At 50.2% G+C, this 15030-nt stretch overlaps 4 protein-coding genes across 4 annotated transcripts; all 4 read left to right on the top strand.

Moving 5' to 3' along the window:
* Window positions 1-3613: 3613 nt before the first annotated feature.
* On the top strand, window positions 3614-3955 carry DEU56DRAFT_705529 (putative ribonucleotide reductase small subunit; the record flags this gene model as incomplete). Its single annotated transcript, XM_041347399.1, has 1 exon — window positions 3614-3955. A coding segment is annotated over one exon (342 nt), but the record flags the coding sequence as incomplete, so codon positions are not given.
* A 1154-nt stretch (window positions 3956-5109) lies between these two features.
* Window positions 5110-5583, top strand: DEU56DRAFT_734903 (uncharacterized protein; the record flags this gene model as incomplete). Its single annotated transcript, XM_041348408.1, has 1 exon — window positions 5110-5583. The coding sequence occupies one exon, from the start codon at window positions 5110-5112 to the stop codon at window positions 5581-5583; it is 474 nt and encodes a 157-aa protein (XP_041209528.1).
* Window positions 5584-5995: 412 nt separating this feature from the next.
* DEU56DRAFT_734911 (uncharacterized protein) lies at window positions 5996-8585 on the top strand (the record flags this gene model as incomplete). The annotated part of the gene is made up of 7 exons (XM_041348410.1): window positions 5996-6489; window positions 6546-6916; window positions 7021-7152; window positions 7215-7573; window positions 7638-7768; window positions 7919-8395; window positions 8459-8585. The coding sequence occupies 7 exons, from the start codon at window positions 5996-5998 to the stop codon at window positions 8583-8585; spliced, it is 2091 nt and encodes a 696-aa protein (XP_041209527.1).
* Window positions 8586-9836: 1251 nt separating this feature from the next.
* On the top strand, window positions 9837-13274 carry DEU56DRAFT_797646 (glycoside hydrolase family 3 protein). Its single transcript, XM_041352954.1, has 12 exons — window positions 9837-10373; window positions 10469-10585; window positions 10631-10701; window positions 10751-10984; window positions 11035-11159; window positions 11219-11786; window positions 11836-12042; window positions 12096-12416; window positions 12469-12499; window positions 12553-12728; window positions 12779-12845; window positions 12904-13274. Exons 1-12 carry the CDS (start codon window positions 9981-9983, stop codon window positions 13144-13146), a joined length of 2553 nt encoding a protein of 850 aa, XP_041209526.1. The 5' UTR covers window positions 9837-9980; the 3' UTR covers window positions 13147-13274.
* The last annotated feature ends 1756 nt before the right edge of the window (window positions 13275-15030 follow it).

Below are 15030 nucleotides of genomic sequence, written 5' to 3'. Positions count from 1 at the left end.
CTACTAGCCTAGAGTGGCTGGCAACCCATACTGGGCAAGAGTGGCTGGAAACCAATATTGGGCGAGAGTGGCTGGAGACTAGCAGTGGGCGAGAGTGGCTGAAGATTCAGACATGGAAGGAGGAGTTATATGAAGGCCTTGAGAAGCTATCACTGGCTCAGATAGGGAACAGCTGGCTGAAGACTCCGAGCGGACGCGAATGGCTGCTGACCCAGGCTGGGGAAGTGTGGCTGAAGACCCAGAGTGGACACATGTGGTTGCAGACGCAGGCCGGGAAAGATTGGGTACAGACACAGAGTGGACAAGAATGGTTGCAGACGCAGACTGGGAACAATTGGTTGCAGGCCCGGAATGGACAACAGTGGCTGCAGACGCAGGCTGGGAAAGATTGGATGCAGACCCAGAGTGGACGAGAGTGGTTGCAGACGCAGAACGGGAAAAATTGGCTGCAGACACAGGGTAGACAAGAGTGGATGCAGACGCAGAACGGGAAATATTGGCTGCAGACACAGAGTGGACGAGAGTGGATGCAGACGCGGGATGGGAAAGATTGGCTGCAGACCCAGAGTGGACGAGAGTGGATGCAGACACAGGATGGGAAAGATTGGGTGCAGACCCAGCTGAGTGGACGAGAGTGGTTGAAGACGCAGGATGGGCAAGATTGGGTGCAGACCCAGAGTGGACGAGAGTGGTTGCAGACGCAGAAGGGGAAAGATTGGCTGCAGATGCAGGATGGGAAAGATTGGATGCAGACCCAGAGTGGACGAGAGTGGTTGCAGACGCAGGATGGGAACAATTGGTTGCAGGCCCGGAATGGACAACAGTGGCTGCAGACGCAGGCTGGGAAAGATTGGATGCAGACCCAGAGTGGACGAGAGTGGATGCAGACGCAGAACGGGAAAGATTGGCTGCGGACTTGGCACGGGCAAAAGTGGCTGTTGACCCAGAGTGGGCGAGAGTGGTTGCAGACGCAGAACGGGAAAGATTGGCTGCAGGCCGGGAAAGATTGGCTGCGGACTTGGCACGGGCGAGAGTGGCTGTTGACCCAGAGCGGGCGAGAGTGGTTGCGGACCCAGAGCGGGGAAGAGTGGCTCCTGACCGCAGAAGGGCGAAAATGGCTTTATTCTCCGGGCGGGAGAGAGTGGCTGCATACCCCAGATGGGTTGCAGACCAAGAATGGTCAAGAATGGCTGCAGACGCATGCCGGGAAAGATTGGCTGCTGACCCCGAGCGGGCGAGAGTGGCTTCAGACCAAGGGCGGACGAGAGTGGCTCCAGACCCAGAGCGGGCGAGAGTGGCTCCAGAACCCCCATGGGCAAGCATGGCAATTGACCCCTGCGGCGTCGGTCTGGGTAACAATGGAAGACTTCTCGAACACATTGGACACGATCAGCGAATGCACAATCATCCCACAATTACCAGTGCCTTTACCGCCAGCTTTTCGAGTGATTCAGGAGTTCAAGAGCTTACCAGATTTCTTGATGTTTCCGGTGTTCTTGGCATTACGGCCCCAGGATCACTCCACCTCTGCATTCCCAACAGATCGTCCAGACATTGAGGTCATCCATGCTATGACCGCGTTCACAATTTTCGCAACTGAAGCACAGGAGCGAAGCGATTTAAGTTCCGATGCTCTAAAGTCGGGATATCTGGAAAAATTCACGATTAGCTAACGTAAATTCTGTAAAGGGGATTCGTCTGAGATTCGTTCTATAAAAAAACAGGAATCCAAAAAGTCACGTGACACCTTATTCTAGCGCAAGATGAACTCGAGAATTGCCGCCTGCATCGACAGAAACCTTGCTTGACCCAAACATTAAACTCAAGGAGTTACAAAGTAGACGCTAGTTGTATAGAAATGAAAAATATACGAATCAAAACATAAGATATTGCAGGGCGCGAGGAAACACCATATAAGGAGATCCGTTCTGGAACGGGTCACGTGACATTCATAGTCAAGCAAGGTAACAGCCTTCAATGAGTCTCGGCAGAAAAAAGGAAGTTACATACCCATGACCATGAATGGAGCGCTGTTGAGCTTCTCCGTTAGACCTCAGAAGGACTGATACCTCCAAGTTAAGTTTGGCGTTGATCTTCATGCATAAAATTATTAGTTAGATCTAGAGGCAGTACTATCTACAGTCTATGAGAAATGCTAAGTAAAACCAGAGCGGAAACACGAAAAACCACACTCGTAAAACATAGGCAAGCATATGTGAATGAAAAAAAAATGATAGATTTGAGGGAGCTTGCATGTAAATTTACAAGTACGTGGCGCCGGGCACATCCGCATGGGAGGGAGCCTGCCCAGAAGTTCGGAATTTACAAAATTTACAAAATTTACCGTGTATTTCTCGCTGTCCCGCACTTTCCTCACTTTACTGACTCAAAATCACACTTTACTGGACTTTACATTAATGTATGGCAAGTACTCACACTCACTAGGTCTCATCTCTACCTTCTCCTTCTCTCCCTCGAACTCATCCTACACAGTTGCCATAAACAGGTGCGGCTGTGTTCCAGTCACGTGACACAGCTTTCCTCCACTCTGAACCTTTGTCACTGCCGTGCGCAACGCTGGAGGTGAATGCTGCCAACAACACAACAACAACACCTCCCCTGGAGAAGAAGTACTACTGTATGTTATTTTTTTTACTTCATGCTTCTCAGTGCTCACATTTCAAAGGGCCTCTGGACTACTGCACTTCCACTCACACCACCCATCAGATCTGCGCAACAGCAGCTCTGCCCTATTCGCCTAGCAACTCCCTTTGGTGCGGCGGGCGCTTCATCAACGAGCCCACCGTGACCATTGCTGCCATTGCCTATGGTCTCGACAAGAAAGTTATCGGTGCTGCAACGTCCTCAATTTCGATCTTGGAGGCGGAACCTTTGATGTCTCCCTCTTGACCATTGAGGAGGGTATCTTCGAGGTGAAGGCCACTGCTGGTGACACTCACTTGGGTGGTGAGTATTTCGACAACCGTCTCATCAACCACTTCGCGCAAGAATTCAAGCACAAGCACAAGAAGGGTAAGTCTAGTCTACTTGTTTGTTAATCTAGGTGCTAATTACATCGATGTAGATCTCTCCTCCAACCCTCGTGCTCTCCGTCGTATAAGGACTGCTTGCGAGCGTGCCAAGCGTACCCTGTCGTCAGCAACCCAGACTTCCATTGAGATTGACTCCCTCTTTGGCGGCATGACTTCTACATTTCCCTCACTCGTGCCCGTTTCGAGGAGCTGTCCGCGGACCTGTTCTACAGCACGCTCAAGCCCATCGAGAAGGTCCTCCGGGACTCCAAGATTGACAAGGCGAACGTTCACGAAATTTTCCTCGCGGCACTGCTCTCCCACTCGTACCACCCATCAGATCCGCACAGCAGCGGCTCTGCCCTACTCTCTCATACTTCCAATGGTTTCCACTCTTGCACCAGTTCGTGTACTATCACCTGCTCCAACACCAGGCAATAAGGTTCGCGCATTTTCACCTTAACTGTGTTGTTCCAGCTAACTTTGCCCTGAATCATTAGGCTGCTGCAGCCTTGGCACCTATCTCACTAGACTCGCCAACCAAGCCATTAGACAGCGACACCCTTCCTGTTTTTATCAATGAACGTCGCTTTGTCTCCCGCTCTCTCGCCTTCTTCGCTGCATCCGACGGCATTGTGAATGAAAACCTCATCGAACGTTTCTCCAATGAGGTCCAGGCTGCTGTGGTCTGGTGCTTCTATGGCTTCCAAATCATGATGGAGACCTACTCACTCCTCATTGACACTTACATCAAGGATTCTGCTCAGCGTTCCACCTTTGGTGAGCGCTTGGTCGCATTCGCTGCCGTCGAAGGCATCTTCTTCGCTGGCTCCTTCACGACCATCTTCGGGCTGAAGGCACACGGTCTGATGCCTGGTCTCATGTTCTCCAATGAGTTCATCAGCCGCGATGAGGGTATGCACACTGGCTCATGTGCTAGTACATCGAGTTCGTCGCAGACCACTTGCTGGTGTCGCTGGGCAACGAAGAAAATGTACGGGCGTGTCTCAGACTACTCAAAGGCAAACGTCAACCACACAAATGCCAAGACCGACCAGATGTCAAGCAAAACTTTGTGAGTAGATACTATCTCTCTAGTAGGCTTCGTCTGATTATTTTGGACAGGCGTGCAGCGGATAGCCAACGAGGCTGCTTTCTGCAGTGGTCTGCTGACATCATCTGGCCCCTCTAAGATGGTTTGGTCAACCCCTTTCAAGATTTTCCGTCCTCTTCCGCTACCATCACTACTCAACATGGGAATTCCTGGGCTGTGGGAGGTGAGCTGAATGACTTTGGAGCTGTGTTGATGGTGCTGATAATTTCTGCAGCGAGTTGCTTCGTCTGCCGAGAACCGAACACTCAAAGAGCTTGCAGCATCAGAACTGAAGACCGAAGTAATTCACGGTGACTGCAGGCTCAAGCTGCTCAGGGTTGGGATCGATGCTAGGTACCTTTGTCGTCTTTCACCTGGCTCATCAACTGACTCGTATTGACAGTTCTTGGATGCACAGTGTGTGTGCCATCTTTCGGATCAATCACGCAGGAGCGGGAAAGTCGCCAGAGCTGCGGACCTTGTTTTTTCGACTGGGACAACCTACTCAAGCTGCCCCTGCACGCCATATTTGTCTTCGATGGCCTTGACCTGCCTGCCAGATAAGGGTCGCAAGGCCAGAAACAGCCCCCACTGGCTCACGCGTGACTTTCAGCGGATGGTTGAGCTATTTGGGTTTCAGTCAACCGAGGTATGCTTTGCTCACCTCTCACCTCGCGATGCCGTTGTCTCACCACTGCCCAGGCCCCGAGCGAAGCTGAGGCTGAGCTCACTGCCATGAATTCTCATGGTGTCATTGACGCCGTGATAACTGAAGATAGCGATGTTTTGATCTTCGGAGCTCCTTGTATCATTAGACCGTAAGCATCATCTTACCTTTAAACTTTCTACCATTGACTCTTTGCAGTGCGAGAAAAGACAAGGACTACCTCAACATTCAGCTGTATACAGAGGATGGGCTCGAGCATGGTGCCTCCTTAACTCGAGGAGATCGGCTGCTCATTGCCCTGCTGATGGGCGGAGATTATGACAGGAGGTGTGCCTGGCTGCGGCATCGAGATCACGCACAAGGTTGCTCTGCATAGCAGAATTGGCGAGGCTATGCTTCACGCATTCCTGTCAATGGCACCAGAGGATTTTTCTGAGCGTGCCAAGGACCTCGTGAAGGAACTATATTCATTGCTCGCCCACGACCCTCACCATTTCCTCCAACGCAGGTACAAGGCAGTCGCGGACCATATCCCAGATGATTTCCCACAGCGTGCGGTGATCAGCAAGTACGTGCATCCTCTCACGTCCTTTTCAGCCACCCGAAAGGCACCGTCATGGGATGTGTCTTCCTGCCAGCCAGATCTCGCGGCTCTTGCAGACTTCTGTAGGCAGCAACTGGGCTGGGATGATAGTGCCATTATCGAGAAGATGTATGGTGGTGTGTGGGAGGGTACCTGTCTTCGCACCTTCTGCAAGGTAAGCAGCTCACTGCATGTTGACAGCCACTAACTAGTCTTTTAGCTTCCCCGATGCTTGACAGGACAGGACCGAGCTTCACCCACAGTTCAAAGTGATTGCTCGATCAACACTTATGGCATTGCGGCGCGACATAGACGTGTATAGCATCAAATTCAACTGCCAGCAGTTGGCATGCCACACTCTGGGACATGCAGCCCAAGGTGAATTCTCTGACATGTTCATTCATGTTCCAACAAAGATTCTTGATCACATGGCACCAGGAGTAGTGCCGTCGTATATTAGCCTGTAGTCTGTCTAGCACGAATGAATGTTGAAGTTTTTTCAGTCTCGTAAATTGAAAGGTGTGAAATGTGAAATAGTGACATGAAAAACTAGTTACAGGCCCCTGAAGATGAGCTCGTTTCGAACTAGCTCGACGCACTAGCTTCATCTACCGCAAAGCATGGTGCGACTGACAAAGGGGTCCGCAAAAACTTCACAGCCTCCAAATGTTGCTCCGAAGAAGGCTGGACGAAAGAAGGGATCCGCTGTCCCGAAGACAGCTCTGGCAGATGTTCAGAAGTGTAAGCAACATGGAATAGACACTCACCTTCAGGCAAACAATACAAGGACCAACTACGCTGGGCACGTCCGACGCGGGCGGGAATGGCTGGCGAGCCACTTCGACAATTTGAGCAGGTCTGCTACAAGCACCGACAACGTGTCCAAAGACTCACCAGCACTTAGTATGCTGCCACTGCCTGCTGGTGTCGCAACAGATGCAGATGATGACATATATGATGATCCTGCATTCAAGGACGTGTTCGATAGCATACCAAACGGATGCTCCGACAAAGCATTGGCACTCTTTATGTCTCTGAAAGGGTTCCACGAGAACTTGAGTAAGACAACTGTTGAGAGCATCCGTTCGGCATTTAAGAAGCTGTGGGAGCTATCGTGAGCATCATCATACATGAGTTAGAATAGTAACTGACCACTGACTTGTGTCCCAGAGATGGTGACAGATTCCGTGGTAAATGGCACTTCAACGAGGCCAAGCAGTGCTGGGAGGGAAATCCCGCTGATTCAGCGGATGTCTATGATGTGCTGTCATCGGTCAAGCACAAAGCAAGTGCGGAGGGTGGAGATCGGACTCACTCAATGGCAATGACAAAAGACTACATGAATCAGACACTTCGATGGCATCAGGCCACGTGTCCACTCGAGATCGCGCTGCAGATGATTTGGAAGGTAATGAGTGGCACTCAGCCTTCAGATGTGCATCTAGACCTAGAAACAAGATCACGACTCACCCGTCATCTCGAACAAGTCACATTCGAAGCCAACGCATGGACACTGTGGACGAGGTGCGAACTGCCGAGTTGTCCCCGCACGCATATCTGACCTCCTAGTATATTTGCAGATGTTTCGAGCTCATCAAGTTGCAGCGAAAGGACATATCACTCGATATGCCCATGTTGGATGAAGTGCTAAAAACGTACCTCACAGGCAAGACACTGGCACTAAGTGAGTGCCAGTCTCACTTCAAGATCTTCCTCTCGAACCGTAAAGGGTGGCAACGGAAGGTCGACAAGGGCCAGTGGGAAGCAGATTTAAGATGTAAGCCTCAGCCACATTAAGTCAAAAACGATAATGGATGGCTGAATCACTTACCTCGCCAGCAAATCACTACAAGATCTATCCACGCCCAGACATCCTGGCCTGCGACAACTTTTTTTGGACGTTGGTCTGGATCAAATGGCTGGAGCACTTTCACTATGGACACTCACTTCAACCCAACGATTTCATCTTTCCCGCAATGGGTGCCAGCGGGGTGGTACAGCCTGGCCAACCGATATCTCATGATACAGTACAAAAGTGGATCAACGAGGCTACAACAGGCGCTGGCATTCTCAGCAACTTCTCAACCCACTGCTTTCGTCGTGGGGGTGCACAGTACTGGTTTATGTTTGCTCCCGTGGGTCAGCGGTGGACACTCGCCAAAGTTAGGTGGTGGGGTGGATGGGCCGAAGGCGAGCATGTGCGTGTTTCAGTTTCTTGGATCTGGTGCTGTATTTTTTTTTGCTCATCACGTCTATTTGCAGCGCGACACACTCGTTCGTTACCTACTCGATGAATTACATGCCTACGAGAATGACTACAGTGATGCCCTTGCCCCCATCTCCCGTGGTGCTAACACCTCCCTCGCTGGTGAACAAGCTCTCATGAGACCGGCGTCTATAGAAGAGCTTCGCATGGTTCATTCATCTGTCACGACAGATGTCAACAACCTGCGCAACGACATGACTCAGCCTGAGAGTCAGAGATGATGGCGAAGCGCCGGGAGGAATCACCTTGAAGTTGCAGAGCAGTTGCTGTGGTGCAGGCTGCCTGCACCATCACATTGGTTAGTGTGCGCAGTGAGTTGTGAACTGATCCGATGTGCCTCCGAGTCTCACACACCACGGCCAACTCCACCATACACCCCATCCCGCGAAGGAGGACACCTCACAGCCACACACCGCCCTTCACCCAGAGCTGTCACCAGCCAGAGCAGCATCCTCGCTTCGCAACGACCTGCCGCTACTAAAACTACCCCACCATCCAAGAACACCACCTCCCAATCCCTCCCTACCGCTGGCCTTGTAATTCCCCGTGTGCCTGTCACTCGTCCAAACGGCACAACCAGCCCGAAGAGTAAGTCCTGGAAGGAGATCGTCGAGCATTGGCTCGTCGGCGACCCAGACAGGGGATTGAGGACGCCACTCAAAGATTGGCCGAAGGAGTGGTACCAAGGCGCCAATCGACGATTCGCGTCGAAGTACCATCAAAGGGCAACCATCGCGCTGGAATTCATCAATGAGTAAGTCCATGCTGATACCATTTCCTTTGCCTGCACTACTCACCATCCATATTTCGGCTCCAGGTACGAGTCTAACGAGTCGCGTTTCCTCGCAGCATATCCAGAGGCCGAAATGGGACACACACAGTTGCTGAAGGCCATCAACGAGGCACGCGCTGCCCTCGTGCAGCGCGTCTCTCGCAAAAAGTGACGCCGACTCGGACCACTCTTTTCAACCGCTACCGATATTTTTGCTACCCTTTGATTAGTACCATACTAGCACTCTCCCTACCTTAGCCCACTCATCACTAACAAACACCACGTTCGCATACTACTTACATCCAGCGCGTGCAAACACGTTCCTCGACACTTCGGTGCGTTTGATTCGAACCGCATTCTATTTTTCTTTGCTCTACTCTATGAGAAAACTCACGCTGTCACGCTGACCTGCGAGGTTCTGCGAACCCGAGCTCGAAAAGGTGAATGATCGAGATCACGTGCCTGCGCTTAGCGTTCTGGCTGAGCGCCACCGTAAATTTCTCGATATAAGTATGCATGCCAAAATTGGGCCGTCCATCTCTCACGAGTTCAGAAACCATGGAACGGCGCGCTTGATCATACATTCAAGTTGTTCTGGAATCAGTATCTCCTCGCTTGGCTTGAACGGCAGTGGTGTTTGAAGGGTCTACAGTCTTGCCTCGTCATTTTATCGGAAGGGCAGACAATTGCAAAGGTGTGCTGATTTCCAATGATTCTTGGGATTAACCACCTGACATGTGCGCACAGGAACATCTCATTGAAGCTGCAGGGTTATCTCAGTCCTGGGTCTGAAACCGTCGATTTTATGTCTAGATGTCATGCTGTTTTGTTATCGCGCATTGATAATTTTCTTTCACATCGCTCGTGTATTTAAGGCGGACTCGTTTTCTGCTCTGGGTTTGCTGCGTGCCCATTCAGAACACCGACGGTCAACATTAGGGAAGAAACATTTCAATGTTGTAATTGAATGGATCTTCGGCAGGAAAATAAGGCTTCAGCTGACTTCTGAAGACGAACAAGAGCTAATTATGCAGGTGTTCTATTGAATTAAGAATTTAGCCCGGTCCCGGCGGTCCGCTATAGATCTGTCAAGGATCGTTGCAACATGACGCTAATGCCAACGACATAGTGTCAGAATCTCGAGAGTGCTCGACGTTCAAGTTGTGGTCAGAGGATTATGCATCAGGTGATCATCGGAGCACTGGGAGCAGTTGACAATTTCGGAACTAATGTCGGCAAGCACTGTAGTTTGACTACGTTCCACCATATAGTAGCCATGCATCATGATGCAGCCATCCGTTTTATGATAGAATGGACGTTGAACGTTCTCATGAACGGCCGCAATGATTTCAAGTTATATCCTTGCTTCAAGTTCTCCCATTTGGATCGGCGCTAACGCTGGCGCTCCAGCTGGTAGTGGCTATAGATTTGCCCGGCTCGTGTTCGGCTCGAACCAAGTACAAAAGTGTTCGGTTCGTTCACAAAATGAAGCCAGTGATTTTTGGCCGTTCTTCCACCTCAGGCTGTTTATCTTGTTATCCTCCAGAAACACAAGCGTGCAGCCGCCATGCTGTCCAAACTGTTGTCGCTGTTGTGTATATTTCCATTTGCTCTAGGTGCACCGGCCTTGCCTCCGTCTGCTCCAGGTAGTAATGTTAGCATTACTGCCTCATATTCGCCAGTCTCAACCTCATCTAATTCTTCATCAATTCCTGCCACAAGCTCTACAACATATTCTGCTTCCGCCAGCACCTCAGGCGCGTCTACCACAACTGGTGTCATCACCATTCCGCTCTCTAGCTATTCATTCACTCCATATCCTACACCTACTATCAACCCTCGCCCTCCGGTTTTCCCTGCCACTGATCCTTTGAACCCTCCCGCTGTCAGTAGTGATCCGCAAGTCGTGCCCGATTTCGCGCCCGCATGGGCTACTGCCTACCAAAAAGCCAGGAACCTTGTGAGTCCATCCCTTCCAATTCGCGGTGCTTTTGATTGTCCGAAATTTCAAATGCTTTCTATAACGGAACTTTGCTGAATGTGCTTGATAACTAGATATCTGATTATACAATCGAGGAAAAAGTCAACATCACCACTGGAGTCGGTTGGGCAAACGGCTTGTGCGTTGGCAACATCCCACCCAATAAAAATTTCCCCGGTTTATGTCTTGAGGTGCGTAGTTTGAATTCATGAGATGTTTGTCTCATCATTCGCTAGGATTCCCCTCTCGCTGTCCGTTTTGCCGACTACGCAACGGCGTTCCCAGCTGGCATTCAAGTAGCGTCCACGTAAGTCATCTTCAAGTTCACCGACGTGACTGTCTAATATCTATCACAGCTGGAATCGTGCTCTGATGCGTTCCCGGGGCCTGGCTTTGGGTCAGGAATTCAAGGGCAAGGGCGTCAACATTGCCCTTGGCCCCATGATGAACATGGGCCGCATCGGTCAAGGCGGCCGTAACTGGGAGGGTTTCGGTGCAGACCCTTTCCTGACCGGCGAATCTGCATATGAGACAATTTTGGGTCTGCAACAAGGTGGAGTACAAGCCACCGCCAAGCATTTCATAAACAAGTTCGTCTTCTGTTACGCGCGTTTGGACTCGCATTGATCTGTCTCGCTAGTGAGCAGGAGCACTTCCGCACTCAAGAATCTTCAAATGTTGATGACAAGACTCAACACGAGATTTACGCGCACCCGTTCTTGCGCAGCGTCATGGCTGGCGTTTCGTCCGTCATGTGCAGCTACAGTAAGCCTCAACCGTGTTTTATACCATTTATGTCATTTGAGTTTGCATCTGAATTGCAGACCTCATCAATGAAACCTACGCGTGCAACAACGATAAAATGCTTAACGACATCTTGAAGCGGGAGTACGGCTTCCAAGGCTTCGTTCAATCTGACTGGTCGGCAACGATGTCAACCCTCTCTGCTGTCGCAGGGCTTGACATGACTATGCCCGGTGATATCACTTTTGACTCTGGCGATTCCTACTTCGGCGGCAACCTCACGGACTACGTGAATGACGGCTACATCAGCATGTCTCGCCTGGACGACATGGCGACGCGTATCATCGCTGCCTGGTACTACCTTCATCAGGATCAAGACTACCCTGCAACGAACTTTAACGCATTCAATCCGAATGATGAAGTGAACAACAAACATGTGAACGTGCAGGCAGACCATTACAAACTCGTGAGGGAGATTGGCGCGGCTGGAACAGTTCTTTTGAAAAACAAAAACGGCGCGCTCCCATTGAACAAGCCGAGGAACATGGTACTCATAGGAAGTGATGCGGGTCCAGGCAAATCCGGCCCGAACGAGTTCGCAGATCAGGGTGGCAGCGATGGAATTCTAGCCATGGGATGGGGATCTGGGTATGTTCGCTCTCAGAATTTATTGTGAACACTGATTGATACCGCGCAGGACTGGTAACTTCCCTTACCTAATCTCGCCTCTCGAGGGTATCCAGGAGCGTGCTCGCCAGGACGGCAGCAGCGTGTTCTGGGACTTTGACGACTGGAACACTGCTCTGGCCGGCAATATGGCGTTTGGCCAGGCCGTTGCTCTCGTTTTTAGCAACTCCGACTCTGGCGAAGATTACATTACTGTCGATGGCAATGAGGGTGACCGGTACGTTCCTCGCACATCTTCAAGCGATAATGATGATGTGTATTCCCTGCTAGCAACAACCTCACTGCCTGGCACAACGGTGATGACCTCATCCTTGCTGTCGCGGCGCAGAACAACAACACCATAGTCGTCGTGAACAGCGTCGGCCCGCTCATCATCGAGCCCTGGATCGAGCACCCTAATATCACTGCTGTCGTCTGGGCTGGCATCCAAGGCCAGGAGGCAGGTAATGCTATTGCCGACGTCCTTTATGGGGCATACAACCCCTCTGGAAAACTTCCGTACACCATTGCCAAGGATCTCGCCGATTATCCCGCACAACTGGTGACTGATGGTTCAGGAAGTGAGATTGTGACCATTGATTACACGGAGGGGTATGTACACTTACACTAAGGCTGCCTTGCATTGATTTTACCACCTTTGTAGGCTGTTCATCGACTATCGCCACTTTGACGAAGTGAGTACCCTGAAGCCGCTTTTCGCTTGTATGTCTTATAAGGGCAATTTTAGGCAAATATCACACCACGCTTTGAGTTTGGTTTCGGGTTGAGCTACACCACGTTCTCGTACTCTGAGCTTTGCGTGACTCCGATTCAGTCATTGGACACTGATCAGGAGGATCTGATCACAGCGTGGGAGAATGGGAAGGCTTCGCCCATTGCTGAAGGGTCTTCTACTGCCCTCTGGTGAGATATTCATGACCAGTGAAAGATTTGCAAGCTGATATCTCTACCAGGCTCCACGAGCCCGCATATCAGGTCTCTTTCAACGTCATGAACACTGGACCTGTATCTGGAACCGAGGTTCGTAAAATCCATCGATCTCATTATTCCCATACTTATGCTCAAGTCACTTGAATAGATTCCTCAGCTCTACATCCACCACCCGTCGTCCGCTAACGAGCCTCCTTCAGTCCTGAAGGGCTTCACAAACGTCGAAATCTCGCCGTACGACACGGAGAAAGTCACAATCACGCTCTCTCGCTATGACCTGTCTATCTGGGATGTCGTCGCTCAGGGGTGGCGTAAACCTGATGGCCAGATCTCATTCTCTGTCGGTGCCAGCAGTAGGGACTTTAGGCTGCAGGGGGACATTCCTGCATAAGTTTGTGCTCCTTCCTTGAGATGCCTTTGCATTGATGCAGCGTGTGTTCCTAAATAGTCCAAGATCACCGAAAATAATATAATTCATGACTCGCGAATCTAGGAACGTACCCAAAAGCCATAGAACAGATCCGGGTCTGAAGAACCTGCCAGTGTGATACTCGCGAGCATGCCATTAGGCTTCACAAGCTCAAACGCCATAACATTGTCGACCGATAAACCATATTGATTGCTGAGAGACTTGTAGTACTAATATGGTCAGAGAACAAAACAGTCAATCACCGACACCTGTCAATGAGCGGGCGAAACGTACCACCTCCGAGGACGATGCCTCCGACTAATGGTCACGGTCGAGTTTGGCGAGTGTGAAATCTGGATCCATGAATGTACACTGCCATCACGGTGTCTACGAAGCCGTTTTATGCCATAGTGTTGTACTACATGCCATAGGTAGTATTAATGAGCGTGCGAGTAGTGGGCGTTTCATATAGGCTCACATGTGCGTGCATGGGTGGCAGCTAAGTAGTCTCAGTAACAATACAACACGACGTTGGCATTGCCCGGCGCCCAGATCAAGCTCTGTTCTCCAAATACCAAATAAATACCACAACGAAACTCCAAATAAAATATACATGCTCCCTGCCCAGTACCCGGGTTTGGATCATTTCCTGTGCTACTCGCTACCACTGGTTGATGCATGTCTGCGCACCTGGAAATCAATTGTAGTTATTCCAGGTCCTTCGTCGGAGCTTGCCACGAGCTTGGCGTGATATTCTCGAATGCTAAGGATCAAACGTGGTCCCAGCACAAACATCTGCATGAACTGGGCACTTTGGAGAACACCATTATACATAGCGTTTCCCACGGAATTCGAGTACTGTAGATATGATAAGCATTGAGGAGAAGATACGCAGATGTCAGTCACAGATTGGCGCACCATGATATTTGGGGACAGTGAGACGAGAGTGAAGCAAGACACAGCAGCAAAGCTAGCACATGCAGAACTTCAGTGGAACAGGATAATAACATCCAATTCGCTGAACTCACACGGCAAAGTACAGCGCATGACCCCTTGTTAACACCGTGAAACAGTCTTCAATGATCGATCCTCTCGGTGATCGTTGCAGTTCGCAGAAGTGTTTTATAACAATATAGGCTGCAAGAAACAAAACGATGATCTCCCATACAACGGTGGGTATCAAAGTCTCGTCAGTTAGACGTATGCCTTCTGTGTCAATGACGTCGGCACACAGGTGGTTACTAGAAATGACGAGCTTCTCTGGTATTTGTGCATGAGACTCATGTACTGTCATCCACAATCAAAGCTTACCCCCTGAAACACCAATGTTTGCCATCAACGCCATAACTGCGGAGGCAATACTGCAGGCCAGCAAGACTACAAGAAGAAGATTGAACATCTTTTTGGATCTCTGATACATTGCATGTATCCGAGTCATCATTATAACTTGCATGATGCATCAGTCAAATCAATATCACTAAGGTATGCAGTTGAGCTCACCGCCCAGCATAGCATTGACGACGATGGGGATCAATGATCGTATGAAGTAAATGATAGTGCCTGAAAACCCCGGTTACTGATGTTCATTGTTGAACTCGATACTTCTGAAAAATGGACTCACAGCTGTAGTCGTTATGTTGAAAACACAACTTGATCAAAAATGTCACTCACCCCTACGTTGGAATACAATTAATAACCAAATGCGAATGGTAGGCAGTACTCACTGCGTCTGTGGTCGAGACTGGTGGAAAACTCCCTGCAATCCGCCCGTTAGAAAAACAATTATAGTGTATGAGAGACTATCCGTACACAGTATGTCGACGCTGGTTGTGAGAGACCTTGTAAGCAGTGCTTTGTCGTGACAAT

This window comes from Suillus clintonianus (assembly GCF_016758775.1).
Source record: "Suillus clintonianus strain FC179 chromosome Unknown DEU56scaffold_27, whole genome shotgun sequence".
Lineage (NCBI taxonomy): Eukaryota > Fungi > Basidiomycota > Agaricomycetes > Boletales > Suillaceae > Suillus > Suillus clintonianus.
Note: the sequence above shows the minus strand (reverse complement) of the source record. Positions and strands in the feature narration are given on the sequence as shown.